This window comes from Magnolia sinica, chromosome 2 (genome assembly GCF_029962835.1).
Source record: "Magnolia sinica isolate HGM2019 chromosome 2, MsV1, whole genome shotgun sequence".
NCBI classification, from domain to species: domain Eukaryota; kingdom Viridiplantae; phylum Streptophyta; class Magnoliopsida; order Magnoliales; family Magnoliaceae; genus Magnolia; species Magnolia sinica.
The window spans coordinates 112235923-112253770 of record NC_080574.1 but is presented as its reverse complement, the minus strand read 5'-3'; the positions used below and the strand labels follow the sequence as shown (position 1 = coordinate 112253770).

Sequence of the window (17848 nt, the reverse complement as noted above, 5' to 3'; positions counted from 1 at the left end):
TCTCAGTGTGAGCTCTCTCACAATCCTAGAAATCTAAATTTAACCAGTTTTCTTTAATACTCTTTTTTACTTTTTTTAAGGAAAAAAACAGGAAAACAAAATCAATTTCCCTTTCTATTTTGCTTTCTCCAACAGGAAAAAAACTAAACTAAACTCTGACATCAGGGATTTTGATTTCTTTTCCAAGGATTTTCACCAATCAAAACTGCATCTCAAGATAAACAACGCCAAAAGGGGTTTGCCCATAAATTTTTCAATGAGAGAGAGAGAGAGAGAGAGAGAGAGAGAGAGAGAGAGAGAGACTTGCCACCGTTGGCTGCTGAAATAGGATGTCAAAGACAACACATTTGGCCCCATCAATTTCTAGGTGATATCTGTCATGCCCCAAACTCGGTTATCAGGTTCACAGAATTTCCAAGCTCTGAATCCGGCGAGCTCCAGGGCTCAGGTCCTATTACGCAATTCCTTGCATAGGAAGTTCAACATAGCTTTCCCTTGATATATGGGGAAGGCTTGTTGTAACCCGAACTGTTTGATCTAGAGGACTACTACATAACATGTCCTAAAAGCAAGGGATTGGACCCACGTTGCCTCCAATGAGTGGCCTATACATAGGATGGTTGGGGCAAGTCCACGCTCAACCAACAAAAGACAGCAACTGGTCAAGTGTTGTCCAATGGTTTACTTTTTTGGCTCAGCTCATTCACATGGTGGCCCACTTGTAACTGGTTATGTCGTCCAATCATCAACTTCTTTGGCCCATGGCCCATTCACATGTGGCCCACCGGATCAGACAAGCTTACCTAGTGCCATAGTTCTAAAACTGGTGGACGCACCTAAGCACGACTTGAACAGAGCACTTGCTCTATCAGCAGCCTATTAGTTATAAAAGCAAAATAACGACACTCAATCTATCAACAACCTAACATTATGAAAGTGAATAACGCCACGGAAACTGTCATGACCTTTATAAGGGGAAGCACTCACCAATAAAAAGCGCACCATCAGCTCAAGATCCATATACATGTGGCTGTTTCATACATTTAACATACTAACGATTTCAAATATTTATTACCACTCCAAAAACATTTTACTTGTACATTAAAATGTAAAAGTGGAGGTGAGTCGAGTTTTTTGGATTTTGTAACTATGATTTTTCAAGGCATGGGACCCGTCTAAAATGACATTGCACCCCCATACACAGAATGTAGAACTAGAACCCCTTATTTCAACAGACAATAGGGGACCGCAAACATATAATCACATGTACTACAAAACTGGCCTCTGATGGCAATTACCATATTTGCATTTGCTATTAAAACATTTTAAGATGGTTGAACACCACGTCGTCGAATATCCAACCGAACTGAGAATCAGCACGTTGGGAACATGACATGAGCCTGCATACTGTGCACATGTCTAGGCAATGTAGAGGTAGAAGAGCTGAAAATGTCGCAATTTCATGAAGTTTATGGTGTTTATTAGCACCGGAATTCAAGCATGTCATTCTGGTAAGTGCCAGTTAGTTACAGAAGATCATGCACAGAGAGCCACACATATTCTAAATCCCAGTCACTGAAATATTTGAGCCATAGCTCAATGGTAAACAGCCCATGATCTAGGGTGCAAGCCAAGCTCACCAACCAAAGAAACACATTAGGGAGATTTACTAAGTAGCAGGTTGAGATTTGTTCGACTCAGCTTGTTGTTGCCACTGGGCTGGGGTCACAGCTTTCTTTATCGAAAGCGCATGGATATTTTTCATCTGCTCTTCCAAAGCGGAATTCACCAACCGGTGCCTCTCCAGTAACCTCTTCCCCTCAAATTGTTCCGATACAATCTCAATTGCAAAGCTAGCACCACACCTGATAGCAGAACAATTTTCATTGCATCAGGAATAAATAAATAAGAGCTTGTAACTCTACAAGTTAAGAGAGTCACTCAAACCAGACAAAAGCATGTTCCTGAAAAGGCTCTTACCCTCCAGACGTATCAATTACTTCCTGAACCAGGAAACAAAAAAGAGTGACAGTGAGGATAGCAGTTGGTATGGTGAAAATGAAACATAAAAGAGTAGCCCATATGTCGCAGATTACTATCCAGTCTTTAATGTTGAGTTCTTAAGTTTTCAGTGACCATGTAATTTACGCTATTTAGTTGTCTGTAAATCAAGCATTGCTAAATGACATGCATTTGTGTGTGAAAGCGAGAAATACATGAGTCATATTAAACTTGTAATCATATGTATACTACAATAAGCATACAAGTGTACAAGAATACAAGTATTGCCTGTGACAAAAGATTACACTGCAGACTAGAAACTATTAAATGAATCAAGTAATACATATTAGCCGGTACCAGTGTTCGAAATATCGGTATCGCGTTACATATCGCATCCTTGGGATACAGATACGTATCGATTATCAGACGGGATGTATCATTTGTATCTGGAAATTTATCGCACTTTTTGGGAAACATGGAGAAACATTGGGAAAATAGTTGAATTTTTCAATGAAACTTTAGGGAGTGTTAAAAAAGACCTTAATGCACACTTTTAAATCATAACATCTCAAAAAAGAAGTGCACAAAACAGGTTTCCTTTGTATAGGGTCTTAAGCTATGCATTGTTTGACTGAACTAATGCAACTATATTCAAATTGAATGCATAACATTTAAAGTGTATGTGATGATCATTTTATCGAACACTCCTAAATACTTTGAAATTAGTCTCAATTGACAGCTAGTTGAAGGGAATTTCGAAGAAAAAAAAAAAGTCATTTTTAATTTAAAATTTTGATTTTTATTTTTTGAAAATTGACAAAGACTTAATGAATCAGTAAATCAGCCATCATACATGCTTGATTTCATGCAGTGTTTCAAATAGCGCCCGTAGCGTAGCAATGGCGTACGCTATGTAGCGTGGCCGTAGCACTACATAGCGTCCCAAATAGCGTCAATCCCCTGTAGCATATACTACAGGGGTCGTAGCGTACGCTACAGCTACATAGCGCATAGCGTTCATAGCGTAAGCTACAATGTATTTTTTTACGATTTTAGTTTTTTTATTATTTTTTCACGTTTTCTTTGTTTCTAATGTTGAGGAATGTGACACTTGTATTGTACTTAATACTTTTAACTATGGGATTTTTATTTCTTTTCATAATTGTGACTTGTGGTTTCAATTAGACATTATTAATTAAAGTGGTTTGCTTAGAAAGTTGTTGATGTGATAATTATTTGATTTGGCTTTATATATGTGGATTGACTTTCGATAAATGATAACTAATAACTTTTTTGAATATGCTTATAATTGATAAAATGAATCATCTTTTAGGTATTTTTATATTTTTTCCTTTTTTTTTTCACTATTTATTATATTTGTCCTATTTTTAAATTAAAAAATAGAAGTATCGTGTAGCTAACGCTACACGCTACGTATTTACGCTACACGCTATAGAGGGCAGAGCGCTACGCATCATGTTGCCGCTATTTAAAACACTGATTTCATGTTTGGAGGGCAACATTTCAACCAATTTGGGAGAAATTGGAGAAATTTTGAAATTTTCCCAATTTTCCTTAAATCGGACCACCTACACTTAAATTTCAAAATTAGAGTGTCTGTGAGAACCGTTCATCAAATACTCCTAAACAATTCAAATTTAATCTCAATTGATAGCTGGTTTAAGGAAAATTGTGAAGAAAAAAAAATATGGAGAACATGAAGAACCAATGGATATCGAAATCAAAGCTCTAGCTCCATAATTTTTCATGCAAAACATGAAGAACCAATGGATTTATAACCATTCGACTCTGATTTAACATAATTTCAATAAAAAAAAAAGGGGGATCAGATATTGGAAATGCTCACCGGATCGAACATGTGGGATATATCAACACTAACTATACATTCCATATCGCGGAGCTGGGATACAAGATATATCGTGGGATATATCGGCCGATATCATCGATATTTAAAACATTGGTTGGTACAATATAAGAGTAGCCTAGAATACTAAGTCAAATACCACATTGAAGGTTAAATAGGTGCCTAATATCATCATCGTCCTCCTTGGTAGTTTCAGGGTTTTAAGGCTTCCTTAGCAGTTTGTAAATCATTTAATGCATGTGTAAATGTCGAACTTGTAAAGCACACATAAGTTATACAACTCCACAGGAGAAGAGAAAGACCCTGTTCAACCCTTCCTCTAAGAGAGAACAACAAACAACAAACAAAAGACAAGGGAAAAAAAAAAAAAAAAAACTCACAAGTACCGGCATTGCATATCAGCCATATTAATTGCATTGGTTGATACCTATTGGCAAAATCAGACAATAAAGTGGAAATTTTTGGGTGACATTCAACCCTTTTTTATCGTATCAGCTGAGACCAATACACAACACTTATCAGCCAAAACACAGCATATCGAATGATATTTTTGAATCATGTTCTTCAAGTAACTCTATAACTAAACACAAATTTAAAGAAAAGAAAATTGACACTGCATGCTAATTGTAATGAATAATGGGTAAATCAAAATTAGAGTTCTCCACGATCGCCAAATTCCCACAAATATAGATTATTAACCATTTGCCCAAATCAGTGGCGAATAAGCTAGATCACTGATCGGCTGATCGGACCCTCGCTAGTATAATCAATAGGGATCATCCATTACCATAGCCATTGAATGGACAGTTAGGATCATCTAGCCAAAGTGATTTTTGAGAGGGGTGGGAAATTAAAGGAGGGATCCACATGATGGATGATCTAGACCAGTTATCGGAACATTCGAAGTATATTCAACATGGATCAACCATTTCACTATCCATTGATTAGAAGCTTCAAAACATTCAACCAAAGAAATCTTTTAAGAGGGGTGTGCAATCAAAGAAGGACCCACGTGATGGATGATCTAGATAAGTGATCAGGCCATTTGTAGCATTAAAATCAATATGGACCATACATTTCCCTAGCCAGGCTCATCCAGTCAAAGTGATTTTAGAGAGTGATTGAAAATCAAATGTGGGAACCACATGATGGATGGTCTAGATCATTGATTATAATTTTCTAATATTATCAATATAGATCATCCATTTCCCTAGAGAATGCAAGAATCCTTAGAATCATCCGATCAAAGTTAAGAGATAGAAAATCAAAGGTGGCTCTCACATGATGGATGGTCGAAATCAATTATCAGATCTTTTCTTGTACAAGTATTTATACTGTGTGAGCCACTTGATCATACCATCAATTTTCCACACATTTGAAATGTTGGAATGTGTGTGGAGGGTACAAATCCACATGCATGTAGACAAGCAGTGTTGGTAAATTCTAATTTCACGAGTCCATCTAGCCATATAATGATTTGCAAACAAATGTTTGCAGATCCATTCAATTCCTGGAACAGAGTTCTGGGTCAGCCAGACAGCAAAACTGTGATTCCCAGAACCAGAACTTCTAGGAAGCCATAGTTCCAGGATTTCAAGGAATTGCAAGAAAGGATTTTGTGTGGACACGGGCCTTAAGAGTGCAGGATAACTTGACCCCAAAATCTCAATCGCAGCTCCACGTAAGATCATTTGCATGCTCTGTTTCATCCTTCGAGTTAATCCAACCATCTATTCTTGCAACTCAGTGACACTTCCAACCTGCCACAACCTTGAGTCACCTCATACAGCTATTGGATCTAGAGTTTGGCATGATTATGTATGTGCTGTTGCTGCTTTATTGCGGTTAAGGAGTCATAGGCAAAACAAATCAAGAAATAGAGTGCACCGACTAAATATGGCTTGGAATTCACTTCTCTAAAAAGCCAAATAACATAAAGGAAAATAATTTCAAAATTGAGAGCCTTTTTTTTTCTATGGAACTTCTTGCAAGTAATAGAAACATTTTATCTACCAATCTTACCAAAATTAATGACTATTAATCCTAAGTCCTAACCAATAATTATATTATATTAAAATACCTAAAATAATCCTAAAAATCAAATAGTTGCAATTATTTTCATTTCTAATTTGAGGCTAAATTTTGACTGAAAGAATGATATGATCCTGCAAAATATGCAGAAATAGTCATCGTAGATCTCACAGTGATCTCTGAAAAGTGCTAAAATCACCTAACCAAAATTGTTATTGCTTTATGCATTTGGCTTTGCTGAAAAAAAGGCCCCAAGCTTAATTTTGCTCGCATCACCATATTGGATTCAAGATCTGATAGTTACACAAGCTCAAGGCTGTGTGAATAAGGTGTCGCAAGGCTACAAAGAACGATGGTGGAATCAATACAAAGGACGGATCAACTCACACAAAAGGTGTTCCATGGAGCTGCAAACCCTCAAGCATTAGATGAAAAGTTGATCTTAATATTTTTTTTTAACGGAAAAAAAATAAAATCCTACTCGCCATACAAGGTTTGAGGATGCAAATCCTTGTAAGAGTTCTAAGAGTGATTGATAGCGAGAAGAAATATCACAGTCATTCTACTTTCATATATATATATATAAAGGTTCTATGCGGTCGAGCTCATGGGAACTTCCAATGAGGTCGAGCTGTGTGGGCCCCACCTGGATGCGTGTCAAACATCAATACTGTGCATTTGATGGGTCCCCTTTAAATTATGGGATATCCCAAAAATCAGCCGCATACAGAACTCAGGTGGGCCATACCATCTAAAATCATGTGAAGACATGCCTAAAACATATAAAAGCACTTGGTGGGGCCCACCTGAAATTTGGATGCATTTGAAACTTGGTCTGACCCCTCATCCAAGTGAGACACACATAATGGATGGGCTGGATTTGTGAACCACATCTCGGTGGGCCCAACAAATGATTATGAATGTTTTAATGGAGGGTAACCCCTCTCAACTTTTGTATGTGGTGTGGCCCACACTAGTCACGGATTGACTTGATTTTTAAGCCCTAGGCCCACCATGGAATGGTGCATCTGACTGATGGGGTAGATGTTTGACACGCATCATGGTGGGGCCCACACAGCTCGACCTCGTGGGAAGTTCCCATGAGCTCAACCGCATAGAACCTTTTCCCATATATATATATATATATATATATATATATATATATAGTCAATCTTTCAATCATTGCAGAATGTTTGTTGATTAGAAGAAGCCATCTCATCTATAATGAGAAAAAGTGTTGAAGAAACAATTGAGGTCAACAGAGTGGGAAAGTCCAGTAAGTGTTTGTGTAGCATTGTAAAAGCAGCTCAACAAAGCACCACCAGCTGTGCATTGAAATTCCCAAGCAAAAGCTAGGTGATTAAAGGAGTGAATTAACAAAAGATGATTTCTGGAAAGGAGAGATCCCAGGAGATGACCAGTCAATGGTAATTTCCGTTCATTCAAAGAAAAAAATAAAGATTTAATGATTGGTAGATGACTGGCATATTTGGATCCCTTAACAGGGCCTTGGAAGCAAGAAAGAGATGAACCATGGCATTAAGACCTTTCTCAAAGCACTAGGCTTCACCTCAAGGACAAGCTCTTCTCCAACTGGAAGAAAATTATGCAATCCAAATTAGTAGGTCCTCCAAATCAAGAAACTGAAGATTGCCATGAGAGCATTGCATGGCCCAAAGATTAAAATCAAGAGCCATCTGAATCGGAATGTTCTTAACCATTGGACTCTTAATTTAGAAGGCCTATAATGTAACTCATATCATTTACTTCTGCAGGTTCCAAAGGAGCCTTGCCTTGTAATTAGAAAAGGAACAAGAAATTTAGGGATTTGGCATTAAAAAACTCTCAAACACAAAAGCTAGCCTCTCTTTTCAACTCTCTCGATTCTATCATAAAAGCCCAAAACTCCCTTACAATGCTTATTACAAGGTACTTATAGACCTCCTACAACAAACCCTGACTAATTTCCAATGAGCTCCCAATTAAATCCTAAATAATCATGATTAATACCAAGTAATATAGAATTAACTACTAATCACAACTAGCCCCAACAATCTAAAACTCATCATCATTGTCTAAGCCTTATCCCAAATAATTGGGGTCAGCTCTCAACAACATAAAACTAACTCTAACAAACTTTATAACTCCCTAACTAACTAATAATAACCAACATAAAGAATTACAAAGTTACCCTCCAAACTCTACAAATAATAAAAATACTCCACTTTACCTCATTTGTCTCATGTGCCTCACGGGCCCAAATCATGGGTAGTGCGATGTGCAATCCAAGCCCTCCGAATAGGCCAAGACCATGTGCCCACATGAGGCTATCACTTTGGATTGCCTAGACCTGGTTTAAATACAGATCTAAATACAGGCCGAAGAAGAAGAAGAAGAGCCTGGGGCAGTAACTAGCGTTGGCTTTACCCTAGTAGCCCATGGTGTGTCTCTTCATGCTTTTTTTTTTTTTTTTTTGAATTATCCCTTCATGCGATTTAGATGCAGCAATACAGTAAAATACAACTTGAGTAGCAAATTGCAGTAATTCGCACCTCTAGATTGGCTCAACTAATTAATTTTGATCCCCAACCAAGGAATTTAGGAACTTATTTCTCAAAAGGCTACAAAACACTTCGAAGCAGTAAAAAGGAAAAACAAAAACCAAAAACCTTGCATTTCTTTATCCATAAAAAACTGTGTATGGGTTTTACTAACATCCCAATCTTCATGGGGATGTCAGCAATGTCCCCAAAGCTTTTAAATGACATGTGGGATGACCTATTGTCAATTTGAACCGTTCGTTCATTCATGCTACTAGGTACAAGCAAAGGTGGAAAAATCACACCAATCGGAATATCCTAAACATCCAATCAATAGCATGAAAAATAGACAACCAGGATTGAGTGAAGCAAAATAGGTTGAATCATCATCTTGAGACATCTATTCAGTATATCCCACTTTGCATTGCTTATGATTCCAAAATAACACTTTGGTTTGATGATTCTAACCATGAGATCTATGGCCATAATCAATGGATTGTTGTAACAAATTGGCCCCATTCAACAGGTTAGGATCATCGAATTGGCAAGATTCTTTCATGGATATTGGTGCTTTCTCCTCGATTCTCAATCCCTCGATCCTTCCAAACTCGCTCTGGCAACCTCATACTCAAGCTCTCCAAGCAGCAGATGGAAACGTATTTCATACCTACTTGCTCTCAAGTTGTTCCCTCACATGCAGATCCATCACAAATTCTTGGGATCAAAACTCACTAGAAAAGATTTGATTCTTGGCTTTTATATTCTTCATACTATCAGCCGATTGCAATGGACTTCCTCCGGCCTCTCTCACAAGAATCACTTCTTGCCATGGATGAACAAGTCCCATTTGTACAACCTGATTCCCCAGAACCACCCAATCCCCATTCAAGAACGAATGAAGCAAGATTGTTGCACAGACACTCACAATGAGTTTGCACTTAAACATCGAAGGCCTCTATGGACAAATGTTGATTTCTTTGTCAATCTCCCCTTCAAGAAAAACGAAGATATCAATCCAACAAAAGCATCACACCAAGGCATGTCTCCAGAACATCTCAGCCTGGCTCAGAAAGAACTTTCAAATCTCTTGGCGCAAAAGCTTATCGAGCCAACCACTTCACAATGGACATGCGAAGCTTTTTATGTCAACAAGCGAGCCAAACAAACTCGAGGAAAACCCCGTCTAGTGATAAATTACCAGCCATTGAACTCCTTCCTTGCAGATTAAAAGTTTCCTCTTCCTCACTGGATTTCCCTATTTCAACAAATTTCTAATGCTCACATATTTTCAAATTTGACTTGAAAGTAGGTTTCTGGCAACTTGTAATCTATCCTGATGATTGGCATAAAATAGCCTTCACAATCCCAAATGCTTACCACCAATGGACGGTTCTCCCCTTCGGATTAAAAACAACTCCCTCGCTCTTCCAACAAGCCATGGTGCACATCTTCCAGCCTATTTTGCCAAATGCTCTCGTCTACATCAACGACATTCTACTCTTTTCAACTACAACGGAAGATCATCTCAAGCTTCTTGAACAATTCTACCAGTTGCTTCAACAGTATGGCATCATGCTCTCAGCTCGCAAGATGATTTTATGTTCCCAAAACATTTTCTTAGCATGAACATTAAAGATGGTGCTTACTATCCCAAGCCGCATATTGCCTCTCAGCTCTCCACGTTTCCTAACAAACTCTCGAATCGGAAACAAATTGAGCAATTCCTTGGGTTAGTAAACTATGTGGCCGATTCCATCCCTCATATTGCCCACAAGACCCATCTTCTTTCCTAACAGATTTCAAAAATGCCACCACCCTGGTCTTCATAGCATACAGTTGCAATCCAAGCCCTTAAGCAACACCTCTCCCACTTGCCACCATTGGATATCCTTAGCTCAACTGGAAAACAAATTGTCCATACAGATGCTAGTGATAAATTCCGAGGAGTCATCCTCCTTATTGATGATGGACAAGCGCGATGAATATGTGGATAATAAAGCGGTACGTTTAAACCAAGTGAACAACATTATCACTCCACTTTCAAGGAAATCCTTGCAGTCAAGAAGGCAATTCAAAAATTCTAGCTTTACCCTCTTGGACACAATTTCCACATTGGAATGGATGTCTTCCTTTCCGCGCTTGCTGCAATTCAAGCAAAACCAACTACCTCATCCCCAGTTGCTCAGATGGGTTGAATGGTTTTCCCAATGGCAATTCACTATCACTAGCATAAAAGGAAAATCAAACACCTTGGCTTATTTTCTTTCCCGACACCTTTCCACCGACATCTCCCCTATCCACATCCATCAGCCTCTCTGTGTTTTTCCTATTGACAGAATCCCTCATTTGCCCCCACAAATTGAAGAGACCATTGTCACTCTTCTTTGCCCACCGAAGTACTTACCAGCTCCATCGCCACCTTGAAATCCATCTCAAACAAAACATTCCCCTCTCGGATCAAATTTCTCACCCAGAATACCCATTTCTTTCTTTGTTGTCCTTCAAAAATCTGTATGGAACCACAAAAGAATTGAGATGCCTCCTTTGGTATCTCTTTGAAATTCACACCATAGTCGTCATCTTCGACGCGAGCAAACTCACAACCTATTTACTCCAAACTGCTCTCAGTCGAATCCCTCCAACAGACGACCGGTGCAATACATTCAAATGGCTCTCATCGTCCCCACTCACTAAATGAGCGGCGAAATCTGATTGATATCTTTCCATATCACACAGGACATTATAACATTGAAAATGAAGACAATGCACTGATGGGGACATCTCACGCACACGCACGCCCCCCTTACCCACGTACGCAAGGAGGAGGGTCCCATCTTCGATCTGGATCAATGATGACATCCATGGAGGACCTCCTAGTTAGAGGACTGTGTTTTAGTTCCTTGGGGTGGACCCGATTATCATGGGGATCCCATCATTGGATCTCATGATCTTAGCCCACTACCCTAGGTGACCGAGGACTTTGAGTTTTGCTTATTACCGTTATTAGGAACATCATGAATGGTTTAAATTACATTGATTAGTTGTTATTTTTTATTACTTCGTCTTTAAGTAATAGTATGCGCACATGGTGCGGCTTTTGGGGTATAGGTTTTTCTTATAAATAGGCAACCCCTTGTAGGGTTTTTTTCATTGAAGATGATTAATAAAATTCTGCGTTTTCTTGCTTCTCTAATTCTCTGAGTTGTGGAAACCTAATTGGGTGCGAAACTCTCCCTTCTTCGAAGGGCTAACTACCGTGGCGCGAAGCCACACCCATCCCAAATCGCCCCCATTTCCTACCCTCCATATTCCTCATCTCCTACAATCATCCTCTCATCAAATCCATCCACGTTTGCAGCTAATCTATTCCCTACAGTAGATTTCCAGAATCTGGCCCTACAGGAGGGCTGAAACTTCGGCGGAGCACCGTGTTCAAACCGATCATCCGTTTGGCCTGAAATTTGGAGGGAAGGTGGCCCATCCCTGGCCGACCAGACCCTAGCTGGCCGATTTCATATTCGTGGGCCCCACACAAGTGCAGGCCACCATCCACGAACGTGCGTCAGGCCGGTTTGCTCTCCACACGTGCGGGCTGATCACAGGTTCCCTCTCGTCTCTATTTCACTCCTCTTTCGCCTTGTTTCCATAACCCTAACCCTAGATCATCTCAAATCCCCAAGTTTTATTCCACTTTTGAAACCCTAGGTTTTCCCAAATTGAAACGTGAGAATCCCTTGGATTGGGAAATAATCTTTTGCATGTATGGATGAATCTACTATCCTTTGAGCATTGTTTGGTCTATAATTTTTAATTGACTCAACCCTAACATGTGTAGGCTTGGACCCTCGTAGATTCCCCTTGTTAAATGCTTGATTTTATGTAGGATGTGGAATTATTGTGATTATTTCTAAATTATTATGATCTAAAGCCTGAAATCTTGCACATCATATCTAATTTTTATGTCCTGCATCATGCACGCTACTCTATTGTGAAAACTCAAGCATTAATCCAAGAATGGCAGCAATACAATTTCGCACGACATTATTCGAGGTACCATAACCAATGGTATTTTTCTGGAGACGAGTGACAAAGATTAACTGTAAAAAAATGGTTATTCATTCCTGACCATATCTGGATTCATCCATGTAAGACCTGTAAGACCCGAGGCCCCGAAATCCGGTTTGTACACTGGATAGCCGTTGACTTTAGGTCCATTGGCCTCGAGAATGTTTTGACTTGATCATACTGTTTTTCTGTTATCAATCCGCAAGCCGTATTTCAACCCGATGTCCGAATTTTAAGATACATACTTAAAATTAAACAATCTGAGAAATGACAACTACGTCCTTATTTTATCTGGCGGAGCCCCACCATCGAGTTTTCAAAATCCGTTAGGTCTGAGAGCCTAACCGTTGTGGTCGTAGTTGAGTTACGAAATTATTGGCGAAAACGGTATGTCAATAGGACACTCAGATTGTAAGTTATGCATAGAGACGCACATGTATATTTTGAGAAAATATACTCAAATGACCTCGATGTTTTTAACTCCTTGGAATACGTTAGTTCAAATTACTTAAATACCATTGTTATATTGCTACTATAAGTTTAAACTTTTCAAAAATCATCACAAAACATCCCATAACTCTCCTTTTTAGACAAAAGCTAATTTCAAACCATTTTCAAGTCCATACATATGAAAAACCCTTTAGCAACATTCCATTTTCCAGCACTCTTTCTTGTTGAGTGTGAAGTTGAGAAGAAGAAAAAGAAGAAAAGGAAATAGAAGCTGAGGTTGGGAGCCAATCCACTGATAGTTACAGGTGAGTGCATAGATTAGGAGCATGCATATGTGTACGTTGGGGTTTCCTTCAAAACCCTTTTTGCTGGATTTTCATTTAAGGTTAGATAATTCCTAGAAATGCTGTTTTAGGGTTAGGTTTTCGCTGGCTTTTCATTTAGGGTTAATAGATTGCTAGAATTTCTGTTTTACGGTTAGATAATTGATGGATTTTCTATTTTAGGGTGAGGTATCGCTGAATTTTCTGATTTCAAATTAGGTATTGCTGAATTTTCTTAAAAGCCCTATAAAAGATGAGATTTTTGATTTAGGGTTAGGTTCTTGCTGGAATTTCTGATGGAGTTGGTTAATTTGTTGTTGGATTTTCTTTTAAAGCCTTAAGTAGACTAGCTTTTCTGATTTAAATTTGTTAGGTTAGTGCTGGATTTTCTTACGGGTATGGCTGAATTTTCTCAGTTAGGTGATTAGGTTATTAATGGAAGATTAGATGATAGAGATGATTTAGTTTTGTTTAAAGTCATACGTATTTCTAACGGTTTCTCTCTTTGTCCCTTACAATGTTCGCCCATTACCTGTTTGACAAAATGTTTAAAAGAAATATCCTTCATCCTTTTGATGTAGTTAATTCTTGAGAAAAAGCATGCTTGTGGTATAAAGTCTTATAGCAGAATAAATCCCGGATTAGATTTAGATTGGCTAAGTCAAGTGCATATTATATGCATGATTCATAGTCGTTGTATTATTGTATGATTGAGAATGGCTAAGTCAGGTGCATATCATATGCATGATTCATAGTCGTATCATTGTATGATTGAGAGTGAATGATTCCTCTCATGGTATGGTGATATCGTGATCATCGTGGGTTGTATTGCGACACACGTTGTGTCTACAATGGGGTTGTGTTGCGACACACGATGTGTCTATGAGGGGGTTGTGTTACGACACACGATGTGTCTATGATGAGTATGTAAACCGTCTAGATACATGATGTATTACATGAAACCCCGATGAGGAACTTAAATGTATGAGGAGACCACATGAGAAAGGTCGTCCTGTGTTTGCCTTGAAAACCATGACATATAGTGCTTATGTGTGGACTTATGCATATGGTGATTGTAAATGCGATTAAACATACTTTGTTATAACTTGAGTTGGACACCACACCGGAAATGTTTAATTCGACAGGACATGATTAGAGAGTCCGTGGGTGAAAGTCCCTAAACCCCGATGGGTACCATTGGGAGCGACCAATGCTTAGACCGAGTGGAAGAACAGAGCGCTGAAATGCCGAGATACCAAAGTAGGCAGCGACTCCCACCGACGCATGTCGATTGGTTGAGAGGTTTGACCTGACCTGCTTATGGGCAAGCAAAGATAGGTTGTGTGTGACGAGCTCGTAAATTATCCGCTATCGTTTTGCCAGGCGATTTATGACTTCTTGCTGTTAGGCAGATAGTGAGGTTCAACACAAGTGGGTTAGACTAGTTTGGCCCGTGAACTATGTAGTCCCACCTCTGTAGTTGACCACGGTGGAAAAGTCTATACAAGTGGGTAGCGATCATATGCGAGTCTCACCTCTGTTTCAGACTTTGGTGATCCAATTGGGAAATGTGGAAAGTTGTGGAAACATTGAAAGAGTATGTGTGTTACAAGTGGGTAGAAGTCCCACCTCTGTATATAAAAATGATTTGGAACATAAAAAAGTGGCATAACGCACTGTATCTTTATTTTATTGTTATCGATCCAGAAAGCCTGTGCATTATATGAGCATGACATGAAACATGCATTTTCACTGCACACACGCACTCACTGAGCTTAGTAGCTCAAGCTTTCCTTTCTTTGTTTTTACAGGTGAGAGTAGGGAGCTGCAGGAGTAGAGGCTACAGACTCCAGTTGTCCTTTTTGTTTTGTACATATCAGTGTATATATTTTTTTGTAATACCCTGAATATGTACATCAGGTATAGTAAATATGACATGGTTTATGTTTTGGTTTTGCCTTGACATGCTCAGTCGTACACAGTAATATATGATGAAATTTTGAGAAATGCTACGTGTTTGTCGTTTTGACTTTCAGAAATCCTCCTTGTGGAGCCCTGCATATGGGACTCAGTATGTGATAGTTGGAAGTCCCAAAATCGGAGTTCTACGGAGGCTGTCAACCAAAATTTGGTGTATAATAATCATGGATTACCAACACTAGATTTAGGGTCGTGACAATCCATTTGTTACTCCAAAATCAGCACATTCAGTTCATCTCACGGAAATCCTGGTTGACTGCTTTGAACAATATCGATCTCTAAATGCTCCTGCTAGTCCCCTAGAAGTTGGAATTGGCATGCCCCTTAGATGGCGAGCCACTGAATTCAGATTCAGACTAAGTTCAAACTCACATTAGAAAGGCATCCAGAAATAGTGTGGTTTGGAAATAATGATGATTAGGTTTTGGCCCATAGTTTTGTAATAGTGTGTGGTTTGGTTTTATCTTATGGTTTTGTAATAGTGTGTAATTTTACTTTTAGTCTATAGTTTTGTAATAGTGTGTGATTTTACTTTTGGCCCATCGTTTTATAATACCACTTTGTAAGAGTGTACCCTTTTTGCTATAAAAGAGGCACTTTTCTCCTCTTTTGAATAGGATTTGGCTAGTTTAGTTCAACTCTCTAATTTCATAGTTTAATTAAGTTCTCTCTAATTCCTAGTATCAAAGCCATGGTTCTAATGTCTGAGTAAGTTTTTGTATAATTTTTTTATGGCAATCTTATGGTTTGAAGGTTTGTTCTTTTCGCCTTACATATCTAGCCTCTTCTACCTAATTAGTATCCTTTGTGACTGTCGTTTATCAAATCTCTCTCAGAAGAAAACTGGCATGCAGTCTAGCAATATACACACTTGATTTGTTATAATTGTCTCTTTATTCTCTCCTTATTACTAACAAGCTTAACACTGGATGTCATTGAGAAGGTGAAGTCATGAAGCTTAATGGTTGTAATACAATGAGAATAATTGCATTATTTCCTGAAAAATAGTGTTTGCCCTCTTGACCACTCTATTATACCCTCTTATAGTTCTTAGATAAGCAGGCGCTATTATTTAGAATCTGAATCCTGGGGATAATCCATAATATATTACTACTAAGGAATAATTCATCATCATACAAATGACACCATTATCATCTCTTGATATCCTATAACCATCTCGGCCCTCCATCTCTTCTTTCTACAACACAAACATCTCTATAAAATCGAATACCAGTCTATTGAAAAGAAAATTCCTGCTACAAGTTACCCAGTTGTTAACCCGTATTTTGTCTATGCCAACCCCCATGATAATTTTGCCAAAAAGATTATCAAAAGATTGATTGCTCCAAAGCACTCCAGCATCATCAAGGAATATGCATGTGCATCAAAGTTTGACTAGCACCTTATCCGTGCCAGCCAAAATGAATCCTTTGTTACTCTCAATCTCCCCCTCTATCTTTATCCAAGATGGAAGCCAGACAAGTTCACCCACTTGCATTTTAGAGCGATCAAAATCGCTCTGACCTTTCATGGTTGCCACAGCCTATAAGTTACAAGCAAGATTGTTGTTTTCAATAGTTCAAGAAGTATGGTCAAGCAGTCATCGGCATTATCCAGACAACCTTAAATGCCGGAACAATGTTCTTTACACTATACCTAAATTACAATATTATGCTTGATGATCAGTTTCTTTTTGAAGCTCTCAAAGCTCAAGTTTAGATCACCGAAACCCCCCAGAATGATGGCATCGTTGCCACGTTACACTATCAGTTGGCCTTCAAACTCCAAAATCACTCCCTGAACTTGCCTATTCCTAGTATCAGCCAGAACCAAGAAGCCTTGCTTCTCAAAGTCAAAAATATAGGAGTTCTGCACTATACATTTATTCCCTGACAATTAAAGGACAAGCAGTTGGCAACTATTCTTCCTCCTAGTTGGACCATCGCCTACAAGCAGCATCAGGCTGCTACTCGGGTGCTTCAAAACACATAACCCTCTTATATCCGTCGATAGGATGGCACTATTGAAAGGAAGTTTCCAGTCTCCTCTCAATAGGAGCAAGTATTTTCCACTCCTCTGCCTGAGATCAATTTTCTCAACTCTGCAGAAGATGACCCGACCTAGGTGGTGTCCTTTATACCACTCGGTGTCAACAGCAAAGGAAGCACATCTAATGGGATGTGCGCGATTGTGACCAGTGTTATTTCGATAACTTTGAAGATAACCCCAAGGGAAGACGATCCTCCTTCCAAAAGGAGCTCCCCAGGCGCTATGCAAATGACGATCTAGAAGTTGGACTTCTCGTATGTAGCGCCCTGAAAATCGGGGGTCAAGCAGAAGTTCAACTCCCGAGTTCCAACGCATCACCTATGCAACATGGATAATGATGATTAAATGTTGTCCGTGTTAGTGCACTAAACATGAGTGGGATTATACCAAATCAGCATATCATACCCCAGAGACAGTTAAATTACGCAAGCGGAAGACCATGATAGGTATGTATAAAACATAAGAGTGGTGGTGTGTCTCCAGAGTATAATCATGTTCCAGGTTAAACAATTACATGTATCGTT

General features: G+C 38.9%; 1 protein-coding gene across 1 annotated transcript in view; it reads right to left on the bottom strand.

Annotated features, from left to right (window-relative positions):
* Positions 1 to 1458: 1458 nt before the first annotated feature.
* Positions 1459 to 17848, bottom strand: part of LOC131237392 (protein BOLA2) — a 31879-nt gene continuing 15489 nt past the window's right edge. Inside the window, exons 2-3 of the mRNA XM_058235128.1 lie at positions 1981 to 2003; positions 1459 to 1865 (exon numbers count right to left, since the gene is read on the bottom strand). Coding sequence (XP_058091111.1) covers positions 1670 to 1865; positions 1981 to 2003 — 219 coding nt within the window. The 3' untranslated portion in view covers positions 1459 to 1669. The remainder of the gene's footprint in view (positions 1866 to 1980; positions 2004 to 17848) is intronic.